Below are 26035 nucleotides of genomic sequence, written 5' to 3'. Positions count from 1 at the left end.
AACAGACACAAAAAAAAAAAAAAATTAAAATAAAAAAAAAAAAAATAAACACATCTTAGTAAAACCAATACCTTCTCAGCTTCGCATCGAAGCTAAAATAAGATTTTAGTAAAAAAATTCGTTTTTATATTTTTAATTTTATAATGCTATAACTTTATGAAAAATGTATGGATCAATACAATTTTTTTATGATAAATACTATTTATATATCTCTTTCATTTTACATACCTTCTTTCAAAATAAAACCATTTCCCTTTAGATATTTATTCATATATTAACTTCGATGCGAAACTGAGAAGGTATTAATTTTACTATGATGTGTTTTTTTTTCACTTGAATAGAAACTTTTTCTCAGCTCTCACCGAACCGATTTCTTTCAATGTCGAAGACATTACTCTTAATAATTGAAAAATTTTGCCTCGTTCCCCGCAAATGGGAGAAATCTCCAAAAAAATTTTAAATTTAAAAATCGGTAAATTTTGTCATTTTTTTTCACTTTTTTTTCTTAAAACTTCCATAACTTTTTCAAAAATCAACAAATCATCATAATTTTTTTTTATACTAAAACCTTAGATATTTCCCTTTCATTTAATATCATTTTTTTGAAAATTTAACACTTAACCTGATCACTGAGGGGAATTTAAAATAGTAACTTTTTTACAAAAAATAACTTTTTCATCTTAATTTTTGAAAATGTTCTGGAAATACTGCGTCCTTTAAACATATATCAAATCAAAGGTTATGTCATATACTATAAAATGAAAAAAAAAAAATTGTCCCGACATCTTACCTTCTATGTGCAAAAGTGTTCGAATTTTTTTCAATTTTTTTTACTTAAAACTGCCATAACTTTTTCAAAAATGAACAAATCAATATAATTTTTTTATAGATGCATAATGTCATTACCTACTATTTGATGTATTTTATAAATTTGACCCTTTACCTGCCCACAGGGAGGGATTCAAAATGACAACTGTTTCACAAAAAATTAACTTTTGAAAGTGTTCCGTAAATACTGACATTTTTATATGTATCTTAAATTAAAGCTAATGTAATATAGTTTAATATGGAAAAAAAAAATTCGGACTTTATTTTGTCTTCATGTTAAAAATAGTTACCGTATGCTATTTTTGTGTTAAAATTCTCGATTTTATATTTTACATTTTTAACTTTAAAATATTATAACTTTTTGAAAAATGTATGGATCAACACAATTTTTTTTAAGAAATAATATTTATGTACCTCTTTTATTCGACATAATTTTTTTTTTAAATCGGACCTTTTCCCATAATACAGGGGGTTCAAAACATAAAAATGCATATAGAAAGTAGAACTTTTTCAACTTAATTTTTGAAAGTGTTCCGTAAATACTGACACATTTATATATATATATATATATAAATATATCTTAAATATAATCTTATATTAAATTAAAGCTTATGTAATATACTTTAATATTAAAAAAAAAATTTCGGACTTTATTTTGTCTTCAATGTGAAAATAGCTACCGTATTCAAAACTATGCTATTTTTGTGTTAAAATTCTTAGTTTTGTATTTTATTTTATTTTATTATAAGGGAATTATACTGATTTTCATAAATATTATATCAATCTATTTGACATAGTATAAAAAGTTAAACATATTTAAATTTTTTTGTTTCTTTAAAGTTGAGAAAAATAACTTTAAAATTTGAACTAGCTAAATTTCCATTTTAAGTAACGAATGCGACGTACGGTTTCTGAGACGGTAACACTTGGGTCTTTCACGCCTTTGGCACTGAATTTTTTCTTAATTCTTTTTGAGTTAGAAAAAAATGTTTAACTCATTTAATTTTTATCTCATTTAGATTCAATAACTTCAATAAATATCAAGGATCCCATTACTGTAGTCTCCTCTCGTGAGAAGAAATTCATATTAATATTATTTTACTATATGGTTTTTTTTTTGTAGCTATTATTTATTTTCTCAGCTCTCACTTGACCTACTTTTTTGACAATTTTTTTTTTTAGTTAAACACTATNATTTATTTTCTCAGCTCTCACTTGACCTACTTTTTTGACAATTTTTTTTTTTAATTAAACACTATCTACAGATTTGCATCGAAGCGTTTTTTATGATATAAATTTTAATCAATGTCAGATATTATTTATACTGGACCCAACTATGCCGCGACCCTACTGTGCTGGGTTTATAATAAGAAATAATGTTTGAATTCCTTCAATTAATTATGTTCAAGCATGTAGTGTAAAATTACATTACTTTAAAGATATGCAGTACATGTACCATAATGTAATAATACCAATTATAATAAAAATGAAATAAAAACAATTATAACTTAACTTAAAATATATTTAATAACTAAAATTTTAACTCCAAGTTTCTGTTTGATAACGTCCATTGTGTTCCATATTGTTAATGATGTTAATAGATTCTTCATTATTTAAATTTCCATACTTCATAAAAATGTTAGCAAACTCAGTTTTTATAGCATCTGGCATATTTTTAGCATTCCCAGCAATAAACACATAACATTCAGAATCAGTAAGTAGTTTATATAAATTTCCCCCTTGCTCTTTTATCTTGTGTTGCACATATCTAAAATTAAAAAATATACATGTGTAATTATAAATACATACAACAATTTAAATTGTTTAATAATTAAAAAAAATTACACTTTATAGTTTTGATCTCTAGAAAATGCAGTATATAGTAATAACTTGTTTTCAATGATTAATTTTTTCCATTCATCTTCAAAATAAAAATCACCCAATCGATTTCTTGCTCCAAAAAATAAATGTAATGATTTACCATTACCAGTTCTGTTACTTAAAGTTTCATGAATATAACTTCTAAAAGGAGCAACACCAGTACCTGGCCCAATCATTATGATATTGCAAGACTGAAAATAATATAAGTTGGTAATGTGTTAGCATTTGATGCAAATGGTTTGGGGATAATTTTCAATTACAGGTGACTCCGTATGCTGTGCAAGAAATTATTTCAATAATTGAAGTCCCCATTCATTTGATGGACTAATCTCCTGTCCTAGATTATAAATGGTTAAGAAAACTTCTCTTTGGGGAGGTTTCAATAGCCCTTAAGGGGCTTTCAAAAGAAAATATATATTTATACATATGGGTACCATTAATGTCTAGATGACACAACTTCCATGGTCTAGAGGCGAATGGTGGTGTCATCTAATATTGTCATTGGGAAAACTTCAATTATGTCGTGTGTCAGACGTGAAATGGCTAAGATGTGTTTTTGTCAACGTGTATGTTTTAATTCATGAGTTTAATTTATATATATTTTTGTTTGTAAATGATTATTTTAACTTTTATGTATATGAATTATAATTTACAGGGTGGCCCAGCTTCACTAACAACTTAAATAACTTTTGATCTAGTTAATATTTTTTACTGATTTTGTTTTAAATAACAGTTATATGTTAGATCTATAATTATATTTAAATTTTAAATACAATTTAAAAAAATAAACCAAGATAGCTATTTTGTAGATAAGATTTTATGAAAAATGTTGATAAAAAAAATATCTTATTAATATTCGGTAGTAAATAGTCTGTATCATTTTAAAGTTTGTCAAAATTTCAATTTTTATATATTATTTTATTGTATTGTTCATGTTTTTATATGAACTAAAGCCGGTTATTGGAATGTTAATAATGTTCATGGAAAAATCCATACTCATATTACATTTAGTGTGAAAAGATTGTGTTCTCTTCTATCTTTTTTTATAAAACACAGCCAGCATTTAATACCAAAAATTCAAATTTTTTCAAAATTTAAAATGTTACAGAAAATTAACTACAAAACATTAATAAGAATTAAATTATAAAAATGATATTAATTACATTATTATTATTATAGCCTTTAAGTAAATTAACTATTCAAAAAAAGAAAAAAAATAGCAACAAAAATTAACTGGATCAAAAGTTATTTAAGTTGTCAGTGAAAGATAGGCCACCTCTATATTGTAAATGATATTATTATATCTTTGTTCTATTCCTGTTGTTGGTTGTCATTTCCCATATATATANTCAAAAAGGCACTTTTAAACTTCCATTTAGCCAAGTATTAATCTATTTTACATTTTGAAAACAATTTATATATTAAGGTGGATCAAAAAAAGTTGATGTTCGAAATTAATGAGAACCATTTTAAATTTATTTTATACATTAAAATAAGCCTTTTGTGAAAATTTGAGATTTTAAAAAAAATTTTTACTGGTGGATCAACGGGTTTCTAATATTTTGACCAAAAATACCCCAAAAAACAAAAACTGGACTCTGTTATTCAATTTTTGGTCAAATATTATGATTAGTATATTAAAATAGTTTGATTTTTACTGTAGAATACAAATTTTTTAGTTTCAAAATTTTAAGTCAAAAATTGATAGCGTGGATATCATAATTAATATCATTATATGGTATACTTCTAGTCTCAAGTAAGCTTAAAATTTTTTTTTTATTTTTTTTTTATGCAGTTTGGCTAATATTTATGTATACTATAAGTAGAAAAAAATTCTTGACTAATCTTAAAAACTTATACCTTTTTTATAATTAATACATAAGCTCAAATATACGATATTCTTGAAAATATGAATAACTGACGATTGTTTTTACATACTTTTGAAAACTTTTTTTTTATTAAATATAATACAATAAGAAGGTAAGTTTCATTTTTTTGGTAACATTAAAGCTAACTTCTTACAGTCTAGGTAATCATTGCGATGTTCTTCTACAACTTGTAGTAAATATTGTCTTTGGTTCTCGTCAGTTGTTATGCAATTGTTAAAATTACGTTATTAAAGCTATCCGTCTTTCTGTTGGATAATTTACCACAAATAAGGATTCAACATTAGTTTTTGCCAAATTATAATTTGAATTTTGAAGCCATTTTTTGAGATCATCGTGTAAAAATTTATCATTTATTTTAAGAGTTAGAAATAATTGTTTAGTGTTTTCTGTGACAAATTGATTTATACCCTCATTACCCTTTACTGTTACGATTCCTATTCATTTTTTGAATTGTGTTCTCTTTTTTTATTTAATGCTTGCACCATTTTAATTTTTACGCCTGTCGATAAATCTTTGTCAAAAAATTATAATACAACAATTATTTCATTGACATACCATAAATACCCAGAAAAAGCTTTTATCACTACCTCACTGACATACTTATAAATAATATTACATTGCTTTAGTTCTCGTAGTAGTTTAAGGTCATTATTTGATGCNGCTTTAGTTCTCGTAGTAGTTTAAGGTCATTATTTTGCTGCATATGAAATTTTCGAACCAATATCTTGTATAAATTTTTAATAAAATAAGTAATATAAATACTTTTTAATTCAGAAATTGTTAATTTAAATTGCATACGGTACATATAAATTTAATACAATATATTATATTTGCCATCTGTCTTTCTCTATGAATTGCTCCTAGTGGATGGATATTAATTTTTTTTTTTGTACGATATTATAATGTATAACAAACAAATTAGTTGATCACAATTGATAGATATTAAATTGACATTTGATGAAATTCGATAACATTATTATAGATTTTTTCAAAATTACAGATAGCACAATCTCTAGTATAATTAGAAATGCATAAAGAGAAATAGTTACGGTACTTGAATAAATATAAATCTATAACGAATTAATAATAAAACTAAAAATGAATTTTTTCTTTTTCATAATTTTAATTAAATTTATATTGATGTATAATTTTTTCAAAACATATACCTATATTCTTATATTATTTATTACATTTAATAATAAGTTTTCAAAAGTATGTAAAAACAATCGTCAGTTATTCATATTTTCAAGAATATCGTATATTTGAGCTTATGCATTAATTATAAAAAAAAGTATAAGTTTTTAAGATTAGTCAAGAATTTTTTTTTGAGACCTNTAATAAGTTTTCAAAAGTATGTAAAAACAATCGTCAGTTATTCATATTTTCAAGAATATCGTATATTTGAGCTTATGCATTAAATATAAAAAAAAGTATAAGTTTTTAAGATTAGTCAAGAATTTTTTTTTGAGACCTACTAGAAGTATACCATATAATGATGTTAATTATGATATCCACGCTATCAATTTTTGACTTAAAATTTTGAAACTAAAAAATTTGTATTCTACAGTAGNCAATTTTTGACTTAAAATTTTGAAACTAAAAAATTTTTATTCTACAGTAAAAATCAAACTATTTTAATATACTAATCATAATATTTGACCAAAAATTGAATAACAGAGTCCAGTTTTTGTTTTTTGGGGTATTTTTGGTCAAAATATTAGAAACCCGTTGATCCACCAGTAAAAATTTTTTTTAAAATCTCAAATTTTCACAAAAGGCTTATTTTAATGTATAAAATAAATTTAAAATGGTTCTCATTAATTTCGAACATCAACTTTTTTTGATCCACCTTAATATATAAATTGTTTTCAAAATGTAAAATAGATTAATACTTGGCTAAATGGAAGTTTAAAAGTGCCTTTTTGAATCCAAGCTGGAATTTTATCTCCAATTTCTAATGTAGCAAGCCAGGTTGAACATAAGCCAACTCTTTGAGCTAATAACTTTGTCTTATATTTAACAACAGCCACTAAGATGTGAATTTCATTTTGATGTACCTACGAAAAAATTATGTAAAATGCATAGACCAAATTAAAATAGTTTTTTTCTTACAGAAGGAGCAGAAGCAATTGAAAATGCTCTTGGTCGTATTGGAGAAAATATTTCAAACAAATATGATAGAGAAATATTAGATATCGCATGTGGAAAATCATTTAGCACTTCTAAAATAGTTCTTCTTGGTCTGTTGCAATAATTATAAAGTTCTTCTTGACCTTCAAATGAAATAAATTCTTGAAATTTTTCTTTTTCTAAATCACTATCAGTAAAGTGAAATAATAATTGAAATACATATCTATTAGGTATTACCTAAAAAAAAAAAATAAACATTGAAAAATAATTTGGAATAATTAAAAGAAAAAAAAATTTTTAATTACATTTAAGTCCCAATAATTTTTTACACAGTGATACAAAGAAAATGGTTTACTCAAATTGTATGGAACAGGCATGTCATGACTTTTCTGAATTATAGACAGCATAGAATGAGTATTGATATTTAATACTTTATTTTCCTCAAATAGTTTAAAAAAATTATTAACAGCAACTTCAGAATTTACTGGACGTAACATCAAAACATCACCTGATGTATACTTAAAATTACTTTCAACAAAACCAAATTTAATTAACCGAACATCCTATTTAAAAATCATTTATTAACAAGTTTACTTGAACACAAATATTCTTTTTAATACTTGAAAATGATTTGGTGCAGTTATCCTTTCATTAGATAAACAATGTAGTAAAGAAGAATTTTGTTTCAGCAAATCAGAATTTTGTAATTCTCCATTAACATTTAAAGTATCACTCATATGTATATCCCATCTGAAATACAAAAATTTTGAAAATGTTTAGAAATCTTACAATTTTTTACATTTATCAAATTAAAGCTTTTAAAGTTTACTACAGTATAAAAAAATTAGCATTTATTATTTGAGTGAAATTTTAAAAAATATGAAAATTTTTAAATTACAAATTCAGAATGACCTATTATCATAACCCACTCAATTACTTATAGAATAAAAATAATTTATTTTTACTTAATTACTATTTTACTTAATTAATATTTTAATTAAAGATAAATAATTGAGTGGGTTATGATATAAAAATCACTTTTTATACAAATTTTTATGTAATATAACAGTTTCACATCAAAGCGCTTTTCTTGATATATTATAGAAAGCGCTATAATCACTACAGTAATGTTAATAATTATGAAATATCTATACTGGTCCAAACTATGCTTTTACAAACTTTTAAAAAGAATTTATTATAGATATGTTATTACTTTTATATGTTTTACCTCGGAGGTGGCAATTGGTTTTTATTCATAAAATAATTTTCATTTAATGTTGGATATTTTTTTGATAAAATTGTCCATAAATTTTCTATCCAAGGGTCGATGACAGCAAATGCTCCAATATCATGTTGGTCATCAGCTAATCCAACATCACAAAAAGGTTTGCCACCTAACTGTAATAGACGTCTATATAATTTTTTAGCAGCAAAATTAAACTTATTGTATGAGCTATCTCCCAAGCCCAAAACAGCAAATCTATATTGGAACATATATTTTAATAAAATAATTTTACTGTGACTAAACTTGTACTTACTCAACATTGGCTAAAGAGTTTGAAGGCAATTGTTTTCTCAGCAAAAATTTCCAAGTATACTTCATATTATCTGGTGTGTCACCTTGACCAGTAGTTGAACAAACGAAAATAATTTTTTTTTCAAAAATAAGTTTATTAATGGGATAATCATCCATTGCAATTACAGGACCACTTAATTTAAGCCTAAATTGTGTAAAAAAATTTTTTCTAAACATAGCATAACTCAACAAGATATATTTATCATTTGTAAAATTAGCAAAATGATTTTTGCTGTACCAAAATTCATCTAAAATGAAAAATATATTTTTCAATTTTTATTTATTAAAAAAATTAAATTCCAATTTAATGTGAAATATTATTCCTATTTTATAAACAAAGCAGTTACTTTTTTAAATAATTTGTTCAATTTTGGACTATGTTGAAAGCATATTTTTTTATTATTATATTATTTTTATATTAAAAATAAAAATAAATTTTTATTTTTTCAAAACTTCAAAATAGCTATTTTTTAGAATTTTCTTACAAAAAATTTGATTGGATGATAATAAGTTTAGGATAAGTATTTATTGAGTTACAAGCATTTTAATACATTAAATTTGGCTTGGTATTGAGCCCAACACTATATGGGGACTCTAGATAGAAAAAGAACTTTGAAAATCATATAAGCAAATGAATAAAGTTATGTTAATTTTTTAAGTAATAGATAAAATTTTCAATAAACTATAACATATTATATTATTAATATATGTCTGTTAATACTGTGTTTACCATTTAGATTCTCTCCATATTCTTTCAGCAACTTCTTGGGCACAGCCAGTTTGACTACCATACAGAATAAGAAGACGTCTTTCTTCCATGTTTTATTCAATTTTATCTTAGAAAAATTTAATTAAACTTTAAAACAATTTTACATCAAAAAAACTTTCAATAGCGTGAGATAAAATTATTTTTTTTTAATACTTTACTTGAAATCGTTATCATTATTTGAAAATTCTTATCATTTCTATTTACAATATTTATTATTTCTATACTATATTTCAGATAATATGACTTTTCTTATAGTCTGTGCCATACGCTCACAGCTGTTTACTTTTTAACACAACCAATGATTAAAACATTCGCAATATAATTTGTGAATTCATTGGACAGCGCTAATGTTATCAGAATACAAAGTAAAAAATAAAGTTAACCACCCGGGAGGAAAAAGAAATTTTATTTTATCAACGACCTAACTGAAGAAATTTACTACTCAAAAAAATTTCTTCAAAATTGTATATTACATTATAGCTGCTAAAATGTCAATCTTAAAAAATGGAATGAAACTTTTTATGAATCGGGTACTTATTTATTAGTTATGTTTTAAAATTTAAAGTAAAAAACTATCATGAATCTTATAACTAATTATATTACATTTTTTATAGTCTACTCAAAATATTTTAGGAATTAAATCAAATAAATGTATTCACTCGCCATCAACTATAGTAAGACCTAGTTTATCTCAATAACCCATATTTTCTAATTAATTATATTCCTTTTAGGAACTGAGTAAACTATCAAGTACAATATCTCCTGTTGCAAGAGCATATGCATCAAATGAATCAAACGAAGTAAATAATATTCCTTAAACCCTACTATATGTATTGGTTTTGTTTAATTTTTTTTTTTTTTTTTTTATAGGAAAAATTTCCTAATATGCCAGTTGATCGTATTACATGTACCATGATTCCTGGTGATGGAGTTTATCCTGAGTTAATGAATTCTGTTAAAACGGTTTTCAAAGAAATCGGTGTTCCTGTTGATTTTGAAACAATACTGTTTTCAGAAGTACAGCACAATAGTAGTGCTAAAGTGGAAGATGTTATCAAGTCAATAAATCGTAATAGAATCTGTTTAATGGTAATACCACTTGTAATAAAAAATGCCTTGATGATAAAAGATGTTTTTAATAATGTTTATAATATAATTTAGGGGGCACTTATGAGTCCTGATGTAAGTTATTCTGGGGAACTTCAAAACTTGCATATGAAACTAAGAAAAGGCTTAGATTTATATTCAAATGTTGTACATGTAGTATCATGGCCAGGAGTTGCATCAAAGCATAAAAATATAGATATTGTTATTATTCGAGAACTTACTGAAGGCGAATATTCAGCTTTAGAACATGAATCTGTTGATGTAAATCTTATTATTTAGTATTATTATCTAATGTATAGGCATAATGTAACACAGTTAACAATTCGAATACCATAGAGCCTGTGACTATTGGTTGTCAAATGGCTTATCCCACATAAATTTCAATTACTGCAATAAATATGACCTTTAATACAAAAAGCTAGTGCAACACCACTGTTCTTAATATTTTCCCCAGAATATAATAATCCAATCTTCAGAATAACCTGATGTTAACCAACCTATATAATATATAATGTAGTTAGTATCAAATTGGCTCAACTTCCATTATTACTTGCCTATTACATACAAAAGTACTATTGTTAAAGTTATTTTGTTAGTTTTAATAAAATTATTTTTGTCTAGGGTGTTGTTGAATGTTTAAAAATTGTTACAGCAGCAAAATCTCAAAGAATAGCTAAATTTGCTTTTGATTATGCAATTAGAAACAACCGTAAACGAGTTACTTGTGTTCATAAAGCAAATATTATGAAATTAGGAGACGGATTATTTTTAAAAAGTTGTACTGAAGTAATACAAAACAAATATAACATTTTTTTTTAATGTATAAAATTTAATGCTTATTAGAAAAAAGGGTCCATTCTGAATTTTGTATTTTTCCTGGAGATACAAAAAAAAATTTATAAGATTATTATTATTTTCGTTTTTAATATATTAAATAAGTTGGATTTAATTTATAAAATATAACTTTTTTTTATTAACAGCCTTAATAATAGTTTAAGAATGGTAGAATTGCGCTCTTATTCAAATAATTTTTATAGTTTATTATTACTAAAAAGGAAACATTTGTTTTTTGTACATGTTATATTTTTATTTAAAACTGCATAAATATTAATGAAATTACAATATTCAATAATATGTATCACAAGAAAATGAATTTTGCAAAAAAGTTGAACCAGGCCCTTTTTATAATAAAATAAAAATATTATGTTGATTAAATAATATTCTAGCATGCGTATAAAATTAATATTTTACCACATTATCACATAGCTAAGATAAGTTATTTTATTAAAAAAAAAAAATGGTAGCGTAGTGGGGTTGTGGCTCAGTATGGATATTGCCTAATTGGAACAAGTATAGATGATATCTGACTGTAATTAGAATCAGCAATTTGTACATAAAAAATTAATCGTCGGGACTAACTTTTTTAACTTAAATTGCATAACATTAGCTTTATTTTAACATATCGGAGTATTTCCAGAACATTTTCAAAACTTAAGTTAAAAATGTTTAATTTTTGCGCAGAAGTTGCTATTTTGAATCCCCCCTGTGAGCAGGTAAGGGTAAAATTTTCAAAAAATTTATATCAAATGATAGGGAAATATCTAACGTTTCAATTTAAAAAAGAATTATTTTGGTATGTTTTTTTAAACACTTAGTAAAATTATAAACTCAGCTTTGCATCGAAGCTAAAAATCACATTTTCCAAAAATGATATTCTGATACTTATTTTTAGATTAAACAATTGTATCCAAGTGTAAACTTTGAATCTATGATTGTGGACAACTGTACTATGCAAATGGTATCCAACCCTCAACAATTTGATATATTAGTTATGCCCAATTTATATGGTAATATATTAGATAATTTGGGAGCTGGCTTAGTTGGTGGAGCTGGTGTTGTTGCCAGTTCATCATTCAGTCCAGAATGTGCTGTTTTTGAACCAGTAAATTAATATTTTCTTTATGTTTTAAATCTAAATTTTTTTATTAATTATTTTGCTGAACTAAAACTATTAGGGTGCAAGACATGTTTTCCAAACTGCTGTTGGTAAGAACATTGCTAATCCAACAGCAATGTTAATGTGCGCATCTAAAATGTTAAGACATGTTAATCTACAATACTATAGTGAAGCTATAAGAACTGCTATTAGAGAAGTATTAGCTGCGGGAAAAGTAAGAACTAGAGACTTAGGTGGATCAAGTAGTACTCATGAATTCACTGACGCTGTTATTAAAGCTATTATTTAAATCCTGTTGCTAAATTATTTAAATTAATTTGAAACTTCCTAATAATTTATTTTGTTTTATTTATTTAACATAATTTAAACATATTGTTCATAACCCTTAGTATGTATAATTTTTGCCTGAAATATATAATTTATTAATAAACCTTGCCTGTTTAAATTGTAAAATTAGTAAGTTAAAATTAATTTGATTGTATTATAGAATTAAGTATTTGATTGTATAGCTGTGTAAAATAAAATTAAAAAATATATGTTTGTATTTTTTATTTTCCAAGTAGGAAATTAAATCTAATTAAAGGCTAAATCCTTTTATTAGTTGTAAGTATTATTCAAAAAATTAAAATGTGTTTCTAACATAGTATATAAATGCAAAAGTTGTTAAAAAAAATTACAACAAAAGGATTATTGGATCAAAAGTTGTAAGAGCTGTCAGTTATACTGCTCCATTCTGTACATATGTATTGCAACATTAAAGATGAATTTATAATATACAAAGTGTTCAATAAGTAAGAAAAATGGGTTTCTATTCTTTTCATTTTTTGTAATATTTGATCTGTTCCCTTACTTTTTTAACACCACGATATTTTAGCATGGGCTGGTAGATATTGAGTAATCCAAAGAGCCTCTATAGGCTTCTTTGAATTTGGGACGGAATAAGTATACTAAAGGAGTATTAACACTAATAAAATAAAGCCTAACTTTATCCAAAGATAATACCCTTTAACGAAGTAAAATTCAAATACCCCATATTGGAAATGGAATCTTCTAGAGATACTTGGAAAATCATCAAATGTAAAAAATAGGGAGACTAAAAGACAGCCGAAAAATATAGAACCTACAGTAGTTTATACGAAAATATTTTTGCTAAAAAATAATTTTAATGAACTTTAATATAGTAGAATAGTATTTCATTCGAACAAATATAATTTAGAAAGTATTTTAGCCAAAATATAAAAATAACATTATTGAAAAAACATTCACCATCTTATATTTTTTAGTTTTAAATTAATAATAGCCACAATGATCAATTTTTATTATATTGTTTGTTCTTATTGATAAGCTTTTGTTTGACTTAATAAGAATTTAGCAATTATTTTTGATTATTAATATATTTTATAAACTTTTATTATAATTTCTTTGCAGAATAATAGTAATTATTCTATGATAGTATTTAGTATTAAGGGAGTTAAATAATAATTAGTAATTAAGGGGGTGAAAATTAATAATATTTAGTAATTAAGGGTTTAAAGTCATTATAAGGAGGTATAAAATTATATAATTAAGGGGCGAAATTAGTAATTTAAGTGTAATTAAGGAGTATATAAAAAGTAGTTAGGGGTAAAAATAGTAGTTAAGGGGGTGCGTAAAAGAATGGTTAAGGGTGAATTTTGTAGTTAAGGGGTAAAATTCTTAGTTAAGGGGGTATATATAAGTAGTTAGGGGTGAAGTTAGTAGTCGATGGGTAAAAAATTCTTAGTTAAGGGGGTATATAGAAGTAGTTAGGGGTGAAGTTAGTAGTCGAGGGGTAAAAAATTCTTAGTTAAGGGGGTATATAAGAGTAGTTAGGGGTGAAATTTTGTAATTAAGGGCTTTATGTGATAAATTAAAGATGCAAAATTAGTAATAATTGGTAATTAAAGGGGGGACTTATATTAATTTATAGATTCTATAATTTTTAATAAAAAAATAAATAGTGTTCTATAACTTATATTAACTTGTAACTTTGAACAGATATTCTATGAATATGAATTTTGTATTTAAGTATTGTTTTGGCTTTTATAATTATTTAATTCATTAATATAAACTACATTAATTTTTTAGAATCTGAGTGTTCAATAAGTTTAAAATTGTTAAACCGTCATAAGATTATATTTATTTTCTTTTAGGAATGAACTTTCTGAATATAAACTCAATAAGTATATTAAAAGGAAATGGACTACCTTATCCAACAAAAATGTTCTAGCTACCAATGTCTTATAAGAAATGAGGTAACGAAATACAGAGTGATTCTTTTAATAGTTATTTTTAGCCATTTTTGTCTATTCTATTTTAATGGTAATATCTTGTAATTTAATTCATTTAATCTTATAATGGTAATATAACTAGCTTATAAAATAAAAAAATATTTAATTAACTAAATGACAACTTTGAACCATTATATTGAATATTATGACATATTATATTATTACACTATTAAAACAAGTCTGAGAATTCTGCTACTTTGAAAATATAGCTTCCAATAACAAATCAACTCCAAACATCAAAAGAAGAATAGTATTGGCAAAGCAAGCATTCGAAAATAAGAATCAGCATCTCACCAATAAACATCTGAGCATTGGTACATGTAAAATATTTGTGAAAACATTTGTTTAGAGTGTACTTTCATATGGCTGTGAAACATGGACAATTGACAAGAAAGATAGAAGCAAACTAACATCATTAGTTATGGATATAGAAAAAAATGACAAAGATAAAATGGATAGACAAGAAAGAAATGAGCAAGTGCTAGAAGAACTACGAGAAGAAAGACAGCTGATGAAGGTGATTGAATCAAGAAAAATTAAGTTAATCAGACACATCATCTGGCAAAATGACTTTCTAATCAACATCTTTGAAGGAAAAATAACTGTGAAGAAACCAAGAAGATGCCCAAGAAAACAATATTTTGAAAATATCCTGGAATTCATGAACTATGTGTCATTTATTTCACTGAAGAATTTGGCATCAAACAAAGAGGAATGGCTTCAACGACAAGGGTTGCCTTGATGATAATAGATGATGATGATGATTATAACTATTTTTTATTATAATTATTATTTAAAGAGTCATTAAGTCGTTAATATTAAGAGAATCATCTGTATACAACAACTTTATAAATTTTTATTTCTCCGTAAAAATAAACTAAATTATTGAATACCATTTTCATACTAAATTTAATTACTATAATAAATAATTATTCATGTAATATACTTAACGATATTTTTACTCATTTCTATTTAGTAAATTGTTATCAAAATCAGGAGCGAATTTGATAAATGATAATACCACAGATTAAATGATATGAAATTTATTTTATCTTTAATAATATCTAACTTCGATTTAGTAGATATTAAATAACATAAATTTTAATAGACAATTAACATACATTTTTCATTCTACATGTTTTGACAATTTTTTAACTGGACAGTATTATTTGAATGGAAACATTTTATCATGTCAATGATTATTTTCTCCTAATATTAGATTAAATAACACTGTTTTGAATTGTAATTTTTTATGTATTTTTGAACATTATGCCTCATATGCAGCACATAGATGAATTGATTCGAGAGTACCTACTATTTCGAGGATTTACCAACTCATTAAAATGGTTTGATTTTGATATTAAAGCTGACAAAGATAAGGGATTCAGAGTAAGTATCATTTCAGCTTGTATTTATTAATAATTTATTTATTTTTTATTATTGAAAACCATAAAAATTAATCTTTACAAATAAACTTATTGTTATAATTTTAAAATAACTATAAATTTTATTATTTAACATTTAATGTATAATAGTTTTTTCCATTTAACAGAATGGTAACAATAATTAAACACATTATGTGTGGTCATTCAATCTTAAAATATTTAAAATAACTACTTCTTCTATTTTACTATATACATATACATATATATACAATTGACAATTTTCCTTATTGAACAATCTATATATTATAAATTCATCTTTACTGCTGTAATATATTTTATTTTATTTTAGGTTGATAAATTAGTAGATCAAATTTTACAGTTGGTTTATTCTTATGACTTTACTTTAATTCGAGAATTATGGTCACATTTTGAAAATAAACTTTTTTCAAAATTGGACCATGACATATCATCAGGTATGTTATATTTAGTAAATTGAGTTTGAAAATGAATCACCAACTTTGAAAAGGACTCATCTTGGAAAATTAAAAAAACTTAAAGTGCTATTTTCATTTAATAAAAAATTTTAAGGTTATATATTGCATACTAAACTGTAATGGTATAATAGTTTTTCATATTTTAGCGTCTCTTAAAAATCCTAGTTGAGCCCTTTTTAAAATCTATGATTCAATTAAGTTTATTATATAATTAATAAGTCATTTTTTAGCTGTAAAAAAATTGGAAAACAGTTTGCTCAAATTTTATGTTGTTCATGCAATAATTAACAATCGATCTGATAAAGTTAATGAATTTTTAATAAAAATGACCAATGACTTACAAACACAAGCAGAATGGAAAGATTGGTTTAGTAAGTTTAATTTTATTTCAATTTTTTTTTTTTTTCATTATTAATGGTATTGATAATTTTAAGTGTTACCATATCTTAAGAATGTAGAAGAAAATCCTTTATTTGCTATTTATTTCACTAAACAATGGCAGGATTCTTTTTTTGTATCATTGCATAACTTTTTATCCATTGTTTATCAAGTAAGATGTATAATTACATTAATTGTTTAATTACTAATTATGATTTATCACACAGATTATACCACGACCTCGATTGTGCCAATATGAAGAAGATGCTAATAAAATTAAACGACTCCAAGATGAAATTGATATATTAAAACAAAAACTTACTGAAGGAGTATCTCAACCAAAGTATAATACAGTCAGTGGATCTTATACTACAAAACCGCCTATTGATATAATAGATGACTTTTATACTGTTTCTCAGTAAAAAAAAAATTAAAACTAAATATGTTAATTGTACTTAATTGTAATTTATGTTGAAATATTTTAAATAGAGAAACAATAAAAAACACTGATACTGAAACGTCAATGAAGTCATTAAGAACACTTATACGAACTATAGGAGGACTTCCCACAAGTCCAATATTGGGAAAACAGATGAACACAAAACGTGTACCTCAGCATATTCCAACAAATACAGGTTTTTTATAATATCGATTTGTTCTTATAATTTTATAAAGTAGTTATTTATTTTATTGATGTGCTATATTTTAGACACTAATTTCAAAAAAAATTTTGGAAACGCTAATTCTAAACTATCTTCAAGCCTATCAACATCTCCTTCTTCAAATGTCATGAATAAATTAGGAAGTACTATGTAAAATTTTTATTTTTGATAATATTTTGTTTAAATTTATTTTGAAAGTAAAAGATCTTTGATTGTATTTATAAGCATATTTTCTTTAACGGGAAATTAAAAATGATTAATAAGTCTATTATATTTCTTATTAGTGAAAGTAGTCGTAGAACAGTATCAAAACGATCAATATCTCTTGAACGAGATTCTATTCGCAATAGAAGTCCTCGAGACACAAGTTTAGATAATTTAGACAAAAAGCAACAAAAAGTTCCTCCATTTCTTTTATTGAGTCAAGTAATTACTTAAAAAAAACTAATACTTTTCATAGTACTAGCTAAAATTTTGATAATATATTTTGTTTCTTTAGGAGTCATTTAATGAACACAAGTCAAAAATCACTCAATGTCGATTCAATTTGTCTGGCTCACTTATAGCTAGTTCTGACAGTGATGGTTGTTTGAAAATTTGGACTGCTGCACCATCTCCTAAGTAATTTTCTTTGTTTATACATCATTATAAAATTTCTAAGAATCAAAAAAGAAAAACTTAAATAAGAAATAATAAGTGTTTTTATTTTGTATAGTATACTTATTTAAATGTTACAAAGAAGAAAAGCATATATTTTTTACTTACTTAAACCTCTATTGTAACATGTTTTAAAAATACTATTTTTTCAGAGTTATTGGTTCTACAAATTTAAAAAAAGTAGTATTCAGTCTTGACTGGCTGAAAACTAATGATCGCTTTATACTACTAGGGTGTGATGACTGTACAATAATTTTGTATGATGCCAAAGAAATGAAGATCTTATGGGAATTGAATCCTTTCAAACAGTCATCTAATTTAAGAATTCAAACAATTAAATGTAGTCCTACAGACTCTACATTTGTATGTTCCTTGGTTTCTAAAGATAATAATAAATTATTGTTATATGATCTCAAAACAAAAAAAATGGAGGTTAGTCATTAATTAAAACTAAAAATATTTAACTCAAAAAGCTACTAAAATTACTAAAACATCATGTATGTCATTGGTTATTTTTAGAAATAAAATGATATAAAAATATAAGTTAATAATATGTTGATAATTAACTATTACCAATAAAACTATCTACACTTATACTTTTAATATTAAAAGTAGTTTTGAAATTTTTGTTAATAGTGATAAAAAGTTTTGCTATAATTATGAAGATTGTTAAATTAAATATATTAAATTAAATTTTTCATGAAAAATGTACGACTTCTTAAAACAATTTTCCCTATTTTTATATATCTTTAATTTTCTAATTATTATATGTGTAAAAATTCATTAAAATATAATTATAAAAATTTTTAGTACAATCCTAACATGATTTATTTATCTTAACAAACTATAGAGGCAACTTATTCTGGGAAATGATGATGTGGCTGTAACATGCTGTTCTTATAACCATAATGGACAATTGCTATATGCTGGATGTACTGATGGCTCAGTACGAACTGTTGATCTTAGACATAGTGAGATTGTTGACCGATGGACTCCACATACAGACTGTTTAATGTGTTTACAATTGTCTCCAGACCACAATGATTGTTATACTTTAGGAGCTGATAAAAAAGTAATTGTTTAATTATTACTGTTTTTATCATTATTCTTACAAATTATAATGTACAGATATTAATGGCTTCATTAATAAATGTTACAAGTACATTTTTGATGAAAACAAGTGGTATAATTGTATAAGATTAGAATTATATAAAAATATTTTTGAATAAAAATGTTGCCGTTAATAAAACACCTTATATCACTTCACCAATCTTGTTACTGTGTCGTCCTTTTCTCTAAAATATAATTTTAATTTCAATTTTTAAACAATTTCATACTTTATACTTATTATTTTTATTTTAGATTGCATCATAAACTTCTTATCGAAAAATGTCTGAAATTATTTATTTTTCTTGTCAACATTTGCATATTATTTTGTAATGCTTCAATAATATATTTTAGATTTGTCGAACTAGTATGAATGGCAATAAACAGTCATGTGTTTGGGAAGTGAATCTTAAAAATGATAATCTACTCCAATCAAATATGTGCTTGAACCAAGCTTTTACAATAGATCAATCTGGCAGTTACATGTTATTATCCCATAGCCAAAATAATGGAGGAAATATTTATAAAGTAAAATAAATGATATTCGAAACATTGGTTTTTAAATGGTTTCTCTAAATGATATTCTTATGTTATTTTTTCTTTAATAGATTACTAGCAGTGGATTAAGTATAGTTCTATCATTAAAAGAACACAGAAGTTTTCCTATTGTTTGTGATTGGTCATCTCTTAATCAGTGTGGCACATGTGTAACTGGTTCAGATGATGGTACCATATGTATATCTACACTTTTAACTCCATGAACTTAACTACTTTATAATTAACTATTTAATGATTTTAATTTCTTGATTATTGTCAAATATTATAAAATTATTTATAATATAAATAATTATATAAATAATACTTTATTTACAGCAATATTTTACAAAAAAAAAATTTAATAGATTCATTATATTAATAGAAAATTATTAATAGCCATATTTGTCATTTAAACTAGTACGTCCATCACCCTTTTGGTTAGCTGGCGGTCTCCAAACCATGTTCCCAAAATCTTCCTCCATATCTTTTTTTACACTCTTGGCAATAATCTAAAATAATAGAAATATGTAAGTGAAAAGTGAATAAATTGTATTAATTTTCACTTTAAAAAAAGAAAAATTATCATGTGTAGTGAATATATTATGCAAAAATAAAATGTGTTAAAATTAAAAATCATCCAATTTTAATCAAAGTGAATTTTAGTTTTAATCATTAAATACCCATTTAACTATTCTATTGTTATATATCTAACTTCTATAAAGATATAATAGATGCCACAAAAATTTATTTAGTGAATACCTTGTTGAATACTCTAAATTTAATACAGGCTCGAAAAGGGGGATACTTTGGCTACTTAACACTTCCTGGGAGACATTAGTGTCCCCAAGCAGATTTCAACTATTTTTTTAATTTAAAAATTAAATAATCCCTTCTATTACTGTATAAATAATTATTGTTTTTTTTTTTTTTTTTATATAGTGTGAGTGTGCAATATGAAAGATGTAATGTGTGTATTTTATTTTAGACATAATATCTTTTGTTTCAGAAATTATAATTAAAATACTACATTGGTAGAAAAAAATATATATGTATAAAATGTTGTACATTATTATTTATAATAGATAAAATGAAGGTTGGATGCACCATTTCAAATAGATTAAGAAAACTATATTAGATCTCTAAGATGTTTAAAACACTTAATACGATTTTTGATCATTTTTTCTGACATGCTAGTGGAATCGGAAGTATGTTTAAAAAACAAAAAAATCAACCTCTGGAATTTAAATTTCAACTATTAGTAAGCCTTTCAATTAGTCAACAATTTATAGACCTGTTGTAACAAACACAAACTTACAAAACAGTTTTCTGAAGCACTAAAAAAAAATCTTGTCTTATGTATTAAAACTCAATGACTTATTAGCTGTTTTATATAACCGTTATTAAAAAAAAAATAAAGCACTTTCTTTGTAATACTTAATCAAAAATTAATTTTTATAAAAAATGAAGTTCTCAAGTTGTTGCAGCAGGTACTTCAATTAAGCTAAAACATTTTTATTTAGCTGTTTTGACATACCTTTTTTTCTTTTTTTTCCAACTGTTTTTGCCTTTTCTCAGCTTCTTTTAATTCTTTTAACACTTTTTCTAAAACAATAAATAATTAAAGTAACAATAAATTAGTAAGTGTAAAAAAATATTAATCAAATGCATTTGTAGAAAGCTCTAATAAATTTCAGTAATTAAATGTAATCTGAAAAAACTAAATATGTTTTATGTATCACAAATTATTCTTAATTACTACTCATAATGGAAAAATTTAACAGCTAACATAACTTATACTATATCATAATACTTTATCAAATCTTGAATAAAAAAAAAGCTATTATATTAAAGTGCCATTTTTATTTTTGTTTCATATTTATTTTATTCAAATAATAATAATAATTATTATTATTATACTATCTAAATTTAACATTATTTCTTGAAAGCTTATGCTTATAGAGAGAACTTAATACTACTTTATATTCTTTATAGATTTTAGTATCCGATCCACTCATAATTATCATACATTTTTTTTATATAAAAATATTAACCATTGGTTTATATTTATTTTACCTTCGTCCTTTTTTGCACCGTCTTTTTTAACATCAACATCATTATTTGATAAAATTGTAACTTTCATCATATCTGGACTTTCAGTTTTATTAAATTCTTCTTTTTTATTTACTTGTTTTATGACTTTTTCAGTGTTAATTATTCTGTTATTTGAATTAATTTCAACTGCTGCTTTGATTTCTTCTACCTGAGGTTTTGTTAGTTCAGGAAAAAAAGTAGGTTTAACAATGTTTATTATTTTTCTAAGTTTTTCTTCTTCTTCTTGTAATTCATTTAATTTATTCTAAGTAAAAGTAAATAAATACTAAATTAATAATATTCATAATATATATTTCTTTAAATAATTTTACTCTTAATTTTTCAATTTCTGTTTTATCAACAGTCTTATAATTTCTTAAATCAGCCATGTATGATTCCAAAGAATCTTCTTCATTTTTATCTTCTCCATATTCTTTATTTACATTTTTATTTAACCTATTAAGTTTACTTGATGTATACTTTATGTCAGCAGCCAATAGTTTGTGTTTTTCTATCTAAAATAAAAATTCAGAAAAACTAATAACCACATAAAAACCTATTTTTTTTTTTTAATGTTAGCTATTTATCTATGTTTATAATCTCTAGAATTATAAGGCAATCAAATTACCTTAATCGCATTATAACATTTAACTCTCCTTTTTTTCTTATCTAATAGAAAGAAATTTAGTACAAAAATAAAATCGGTTTACTAATACAAACAGTAGAGTGGTCTTTTGTTATCAAAAAACTAAAACTAAATGCAGCTCAAGAAAATGAATTTGGATAAAGAAATGCACCTAAAAATTGAAATGTAACAGATTTTTAGACAAAGAAGCTACCAACTTCTTTTTTTTTTGTTACCAATCTCTGGACTTAATCAAAATATATGAAATAAGTACAGATTTTTTAGATATAGAACCAACTATATAAGAAAACCACCCATGTTATTTATCAAGTCAACAAATTGTTGAAGAATTACAAATAGTGAACGATAATGCCAAGCAGGATGTCAATTTCATGGAAGAGTGCAATGATAAAAATACTAGAAATAAAAATGAAAAGCAATTCTAATTACAAGTATATAAATATTAATTAATTTAATGTCAACTAAAATTTCTCTTTATTCTTCAAATGTGGTACAAATATATAGGAAATTGTATCCACAGTGCAAAAGATAGACAATGAAAGCTCTGTTAAAAAAATAAAACTATATTAATTAAAATTATTTATAAAATAAATGCAAATAAGTCGAGTCATATAACATTTGCTCTCAGATCCAAAAAATGTCCAGATTTAAAATTAATTTTTGACAAACGATTGACGCGGGGACTTCGCCTGAAAAACAAAAGGAAAAAAACCAACAGCAGACTTCTTATCTTTCGTTCATTACTAAAATCTAAATTACCTCTCAAAACAAAATTACTCATTTATCAATCAATAATCAAACTAGTCTGGTCTTGTGGTATTCAAATATGGGGACCAGCAAAACCATCTAACATTCGACCAATACAATCCTTTCAAAATATAACATTATGAATGTTAACTGGTGCGCTATGGTATGTAACAAATAATAACCTACACAAAGATTTAAACATTAAAACTATCAAAGAACTTGCTATTTTATACTATACTAGTTTTCACTCAAAACTTAATATAAACACAAACCCTTTAATTACAAAAATTTATACAATTTCAATACATAACCTACCAAAACTCGACTCAACAATAGACCGAGACAACAAGACTCAAATGTAAATGCTACTAAGACTTATTGATTTAACGAATTAACAACAACAATAAAACTATAATTTGTATACAGTTTTAACTAAAACTAATTGAGGTGTTACAACTGGGTAACTTCCTTTCAATGCTATGTAATTGAATAAGTCAACAAAAAAATGTATTATAAATTTTATGTACAGATTGTTTTTTTAAAAAAAAATTAAAATTATAAACCCAATTACACATTTTAATACACTTTTAATTAAAAATTGTTATAGTAATTATAAAAATTTAAATAAATCTATTTGCTAATTATAGTCCTTAAAAGAGATGAATATCGTACTTAAACAAAAACGATGAATAATAAAAGAATTTCTCAAAAAAATTAGGATATCTTGCAAACAAAAAATCAAATTTTTTTTTGGAGGACCACCCTAATAAACAGCTAATAATATTCCATTTAAAAATCTTTAAAAAAAAAATTCCAATTTTAATCAATTTAATTGTTATTCTTAATTTTAAATAATATTAATAAAATTGTATACCAATGTTTCATATGTATCAACTGTTTCAACAGTTTTACCAAACTTTTTCATTCGTTTTTTACGTTTAGCATCAATATCTCCAGTTCGATCAAAGAAATTGTCATCATCACTATCATAAAAATCATCGGCTTCCCAATTTTTTTCCTTCCGCTTTCTACTTTCTAAATACATGCAAAACTAATATCAGTAAAATGTATTTTATTTATTTATACTTTAAGTGCATTTAAATCTAATATGACATCAAAATATTAATTTTTTAATTATTAGAAATTATTTTGAATATTTTATATATTATACAATATATTATTAATTTTAATGTAAAAAAAAAAAGGATTTCTTTTTATCCTGAGATAATATTTTATTACCATGAGTTGCTTGTCTTAAAAGGCCATACATGTCTAATATTTTACATGCTTCTAAAGCACAATGAACTATTGCTTCTTTTTTTTTCCCACTAACTGTAGCTTCAGCAATCTGAGGTCTACCAGTAATATTAGCTATTGGCAACCTAGATGTAAATAAAAAAACATATTAGTCATTAATTATTAATTAATCATTTAATTATATTTTACATCTTCTCTAAAAGCTACTGCTTGTGCCGTAAAAGATTGAAAAAACTACACAGCTTAGTACAACACAATGGAACCCCCAGAATTTGTAGAATTTTATTTATGTGTATTTAAATCATTATTTTCAGTGTAATTCTTACTCAATGCGACATGTAAAAGTACCAAATCCTTTTTCTGAAACATCATACTCAAGTTCTTGTCCTTCTCTATCAAACCAGCCTTTCAATGTTTTTTTGGGGTCATCTAAATACAACTGTTCATTATCTTTAGGTGCATATGGATTTTCTTTAGTATCTCCCTCTTCGTCAGCATCTTCACCTGTTTATAATAAATGATTCTCAATTAAGAATATCTCATTTACATTATATTTATAACATATATCACATACCCATTCCCCAATCTACACCCTGTTCTAATTTTTTTCTTTCTTCTTCTTCTAATTTTAATTTTATAAATTTTTTATCTCTTTCTTTTTGTTCAAGTTCTGCCTGTCGTTTTGCTTTTAATTCAGTAACAGTTAGTTCAGATTCTTCTTCTTCATCATCTGATGGTCCTTGTAAAAGATACATTCTAGTACTTCCACCAAAAGTTATCAAATGACCTACCTTTACAGTATAAATGAAGTAAAAATTAAAAAAAATTAATTTATTAAATTTCATTTGAATTATTTTCTAAAATTTAACTTACATGAACCTTGACATAGGTCTTAGGTTTTATTCTCATTCGATTAAGGAATGTCCCATGAGTACTATCTAAATCATATAAGTAAAATCCACGTTTTTCATCATTAGCTGTAAATGTTGATCGATATTGAAGAATTGCATGAAATCTAGAAATTGTGGGATGTGCCAAAGTAACATGACAATTATCTAAACGACCAAAACAATGAAATGATCTGCCTTCTAATGTTATAGCACTTAATATAACACCTGATTTCATTTCCTAAAGAAGATATATAAGTACACATATTTTTATGTATAAAATTTCAGAAAAATTTACATCATACCTCTAAAAAATATTTATCTCCTGGTTTTCCACCCCATGATGGTTCATCGTATGGAATAGGCACTTGAGATATTTTTTTTGGCTTTTCTTTAGGATCTGTGATTTTTTCTACTGAGCCATCATCTTGAAATTTCAAATTTTCATTACTTTCTGATTTTTTTTCTTGAACATCTTTTATAGATTTTTTTATACCGGGTCTTGAGCCTATAAGAAGTTGAGGAACTTTAAACGGAGTTTTTCCCTTGTCACTCTCAGTATCCATAATATAATTTCAAAATGATACACAATTAGAGATATAATTCAATAAATGTTTATTTTATAGTCCTTTACTAAGACATAAAAATAATAAATGTATTTATTTACAAGAAATTATTAATATTTGAAAATCGTTTCTTGACTTATTCATTTTAAATAGTTTATGATAAATAAGAATCTTT

At 24.4% G+C, this 26035-nt stretch overlaps 5 protein-coding genes across 5 annotated transcripts in view; 3 read left to right on the top strand and 2 right to left on the bottom strand.

Annotated features, from left to right (window-relative positions):
• Positions 1-6810, top strand: part of LOC126901338 (melanocortin receptor 5-like) — a 95847-nt gene extending 89037 nt beyond the window's left edge. The window contains exons 8-9 of the transcript XR_007703027.1: positions 2972-3275; positions 6713-6810. The gene's annotated coding sequence lies outside the window, so the exon portion shown is untranslated. The remainder of the gene's footprint in view (positions 1-2971; positions 3276-6712) is intronic.
• Positions 2330-9260, bottom strand: LOC126901336 (NADPH-dependent diflavin oxidoreductase 1). The gene is made up of 9 exons (XM_050677733.1): positions 9035-9260; positions 8267-8449; positions 7957-8208; positions 7349-7478; positions 7034-7291; positions 6711-6965; positions 6491-6655; positions 2674-2900; positions 2330-2596 (listed from the first exon to the last, which is right to left on the bottom strand). Exons 1-9 carry the CDS (start codon positions 9121-9123, stop codon positions 2368-2370), a joined length of 1788 nt encoding a protein of 595 aa, XP_050533690.1. The 5' UTR covers positions 9124-9260; the 3' UTR covers positions 2330-2367.
• A 126-nt stretch (positions 9261-9386) lies between these two features.
• Positions 9387-12673, top strand: LOC126901340 (isocitrate dehydrogenase [NAD] subunit beta, mitochondrial). Its single transcript, XM_050677742.1, has 8 exons — positions 9387-9603; positions 9688-9747; positions 9805-9873; positions 9944-10162; positions 10235-10441; positions 10802-10966; positions 11913-12122; positions 12196-12673. Exons 1-8 carry the CDS (start codon positions 9562-9564, stop codon positions 12424-12426), a joined length of 1203 nt encoding a protein of 400 aa, XP_050533699.1. The 5' UTR covers positions 9387-9561; the 3' UTR covers positions 12427-12673.
• A 2843-nt stretch (positions 12674-15516) lies between these two features.
• Positions 15517-20039, top strand: LOC126901332 (WD repeat-containing protein 91). The gene is made up of 13 exons (XM_050677728.1): positions 15517-15835; positions 16181-16304; positions 16556-16696; positions 16760-16875; positions 16931-17121; positions 17193-17338; positions 17413-17515; positions 17650-17791; positions 17865-17986; positions 18175-18454; positions 18873-19094; positions 19484-19657; positions 19738-20039. Exons 1-13 carry the CDS (start codon positions 15716-15718, stop codon positions 19888-19890), a joined length of 2034 nt encoding a protein of 677 aa, XP_050533685.1. The 5' UTR covers positions 15517-15715; the 3' UTR covers positions 19891-20039.
• LOC126901334 (kanadaptin) lies at positions 19974-26023 on the bottom strand. Its single transcript, XM_050677732.1, has 10 exons — positions 25600-26023; positions 25281-25535; positions 24982-25198; positions 24734-24911; positions 24390-24532; positions 24025-24185; positions 22090-22272; positions 21740-22022; positions 21201-21268; positions 19974-20175 (listed from the first exon to the last, which is right to left on the bottom strand). The coding sequence occupies exons 1-10, from the start codon at positions 25858-25860 to the stop codon at positions 20056-20058; spliced, it is 1869 nt and encodes a 622-aa protein (XP_050533689.1). The 5' UTR covers positions 25861-26023; the 3' UTR covers positions 19974-20055.
• Between the last annotated feature and the right edge of the window lie 12 nt (positions 26024-26035).

Source organism: Daktulosphaira vitifoliae, unplaced genomic scaffold (assembly GCF_025091365.1).
Source record: "Daktulosphaira vitifoliae isolate Bord-2020 unplaced genomic scaffold, ASM2509136v1 Scaffold_3, whole genome shotgun sequence".
Classification (NCBI taxonomy): Eukaryota; Metazoa; Arthropoda; class Insecta; order Hemiptera; family Phylloxeridae; genus Daktulosphaira; species Daktulosphaira vitifoliae.
The sequence above is the reverse complement of the archived record's forward strand: the minus strand, read 5'-3'. Positions and strand labels throughout refer to the sequence as shown.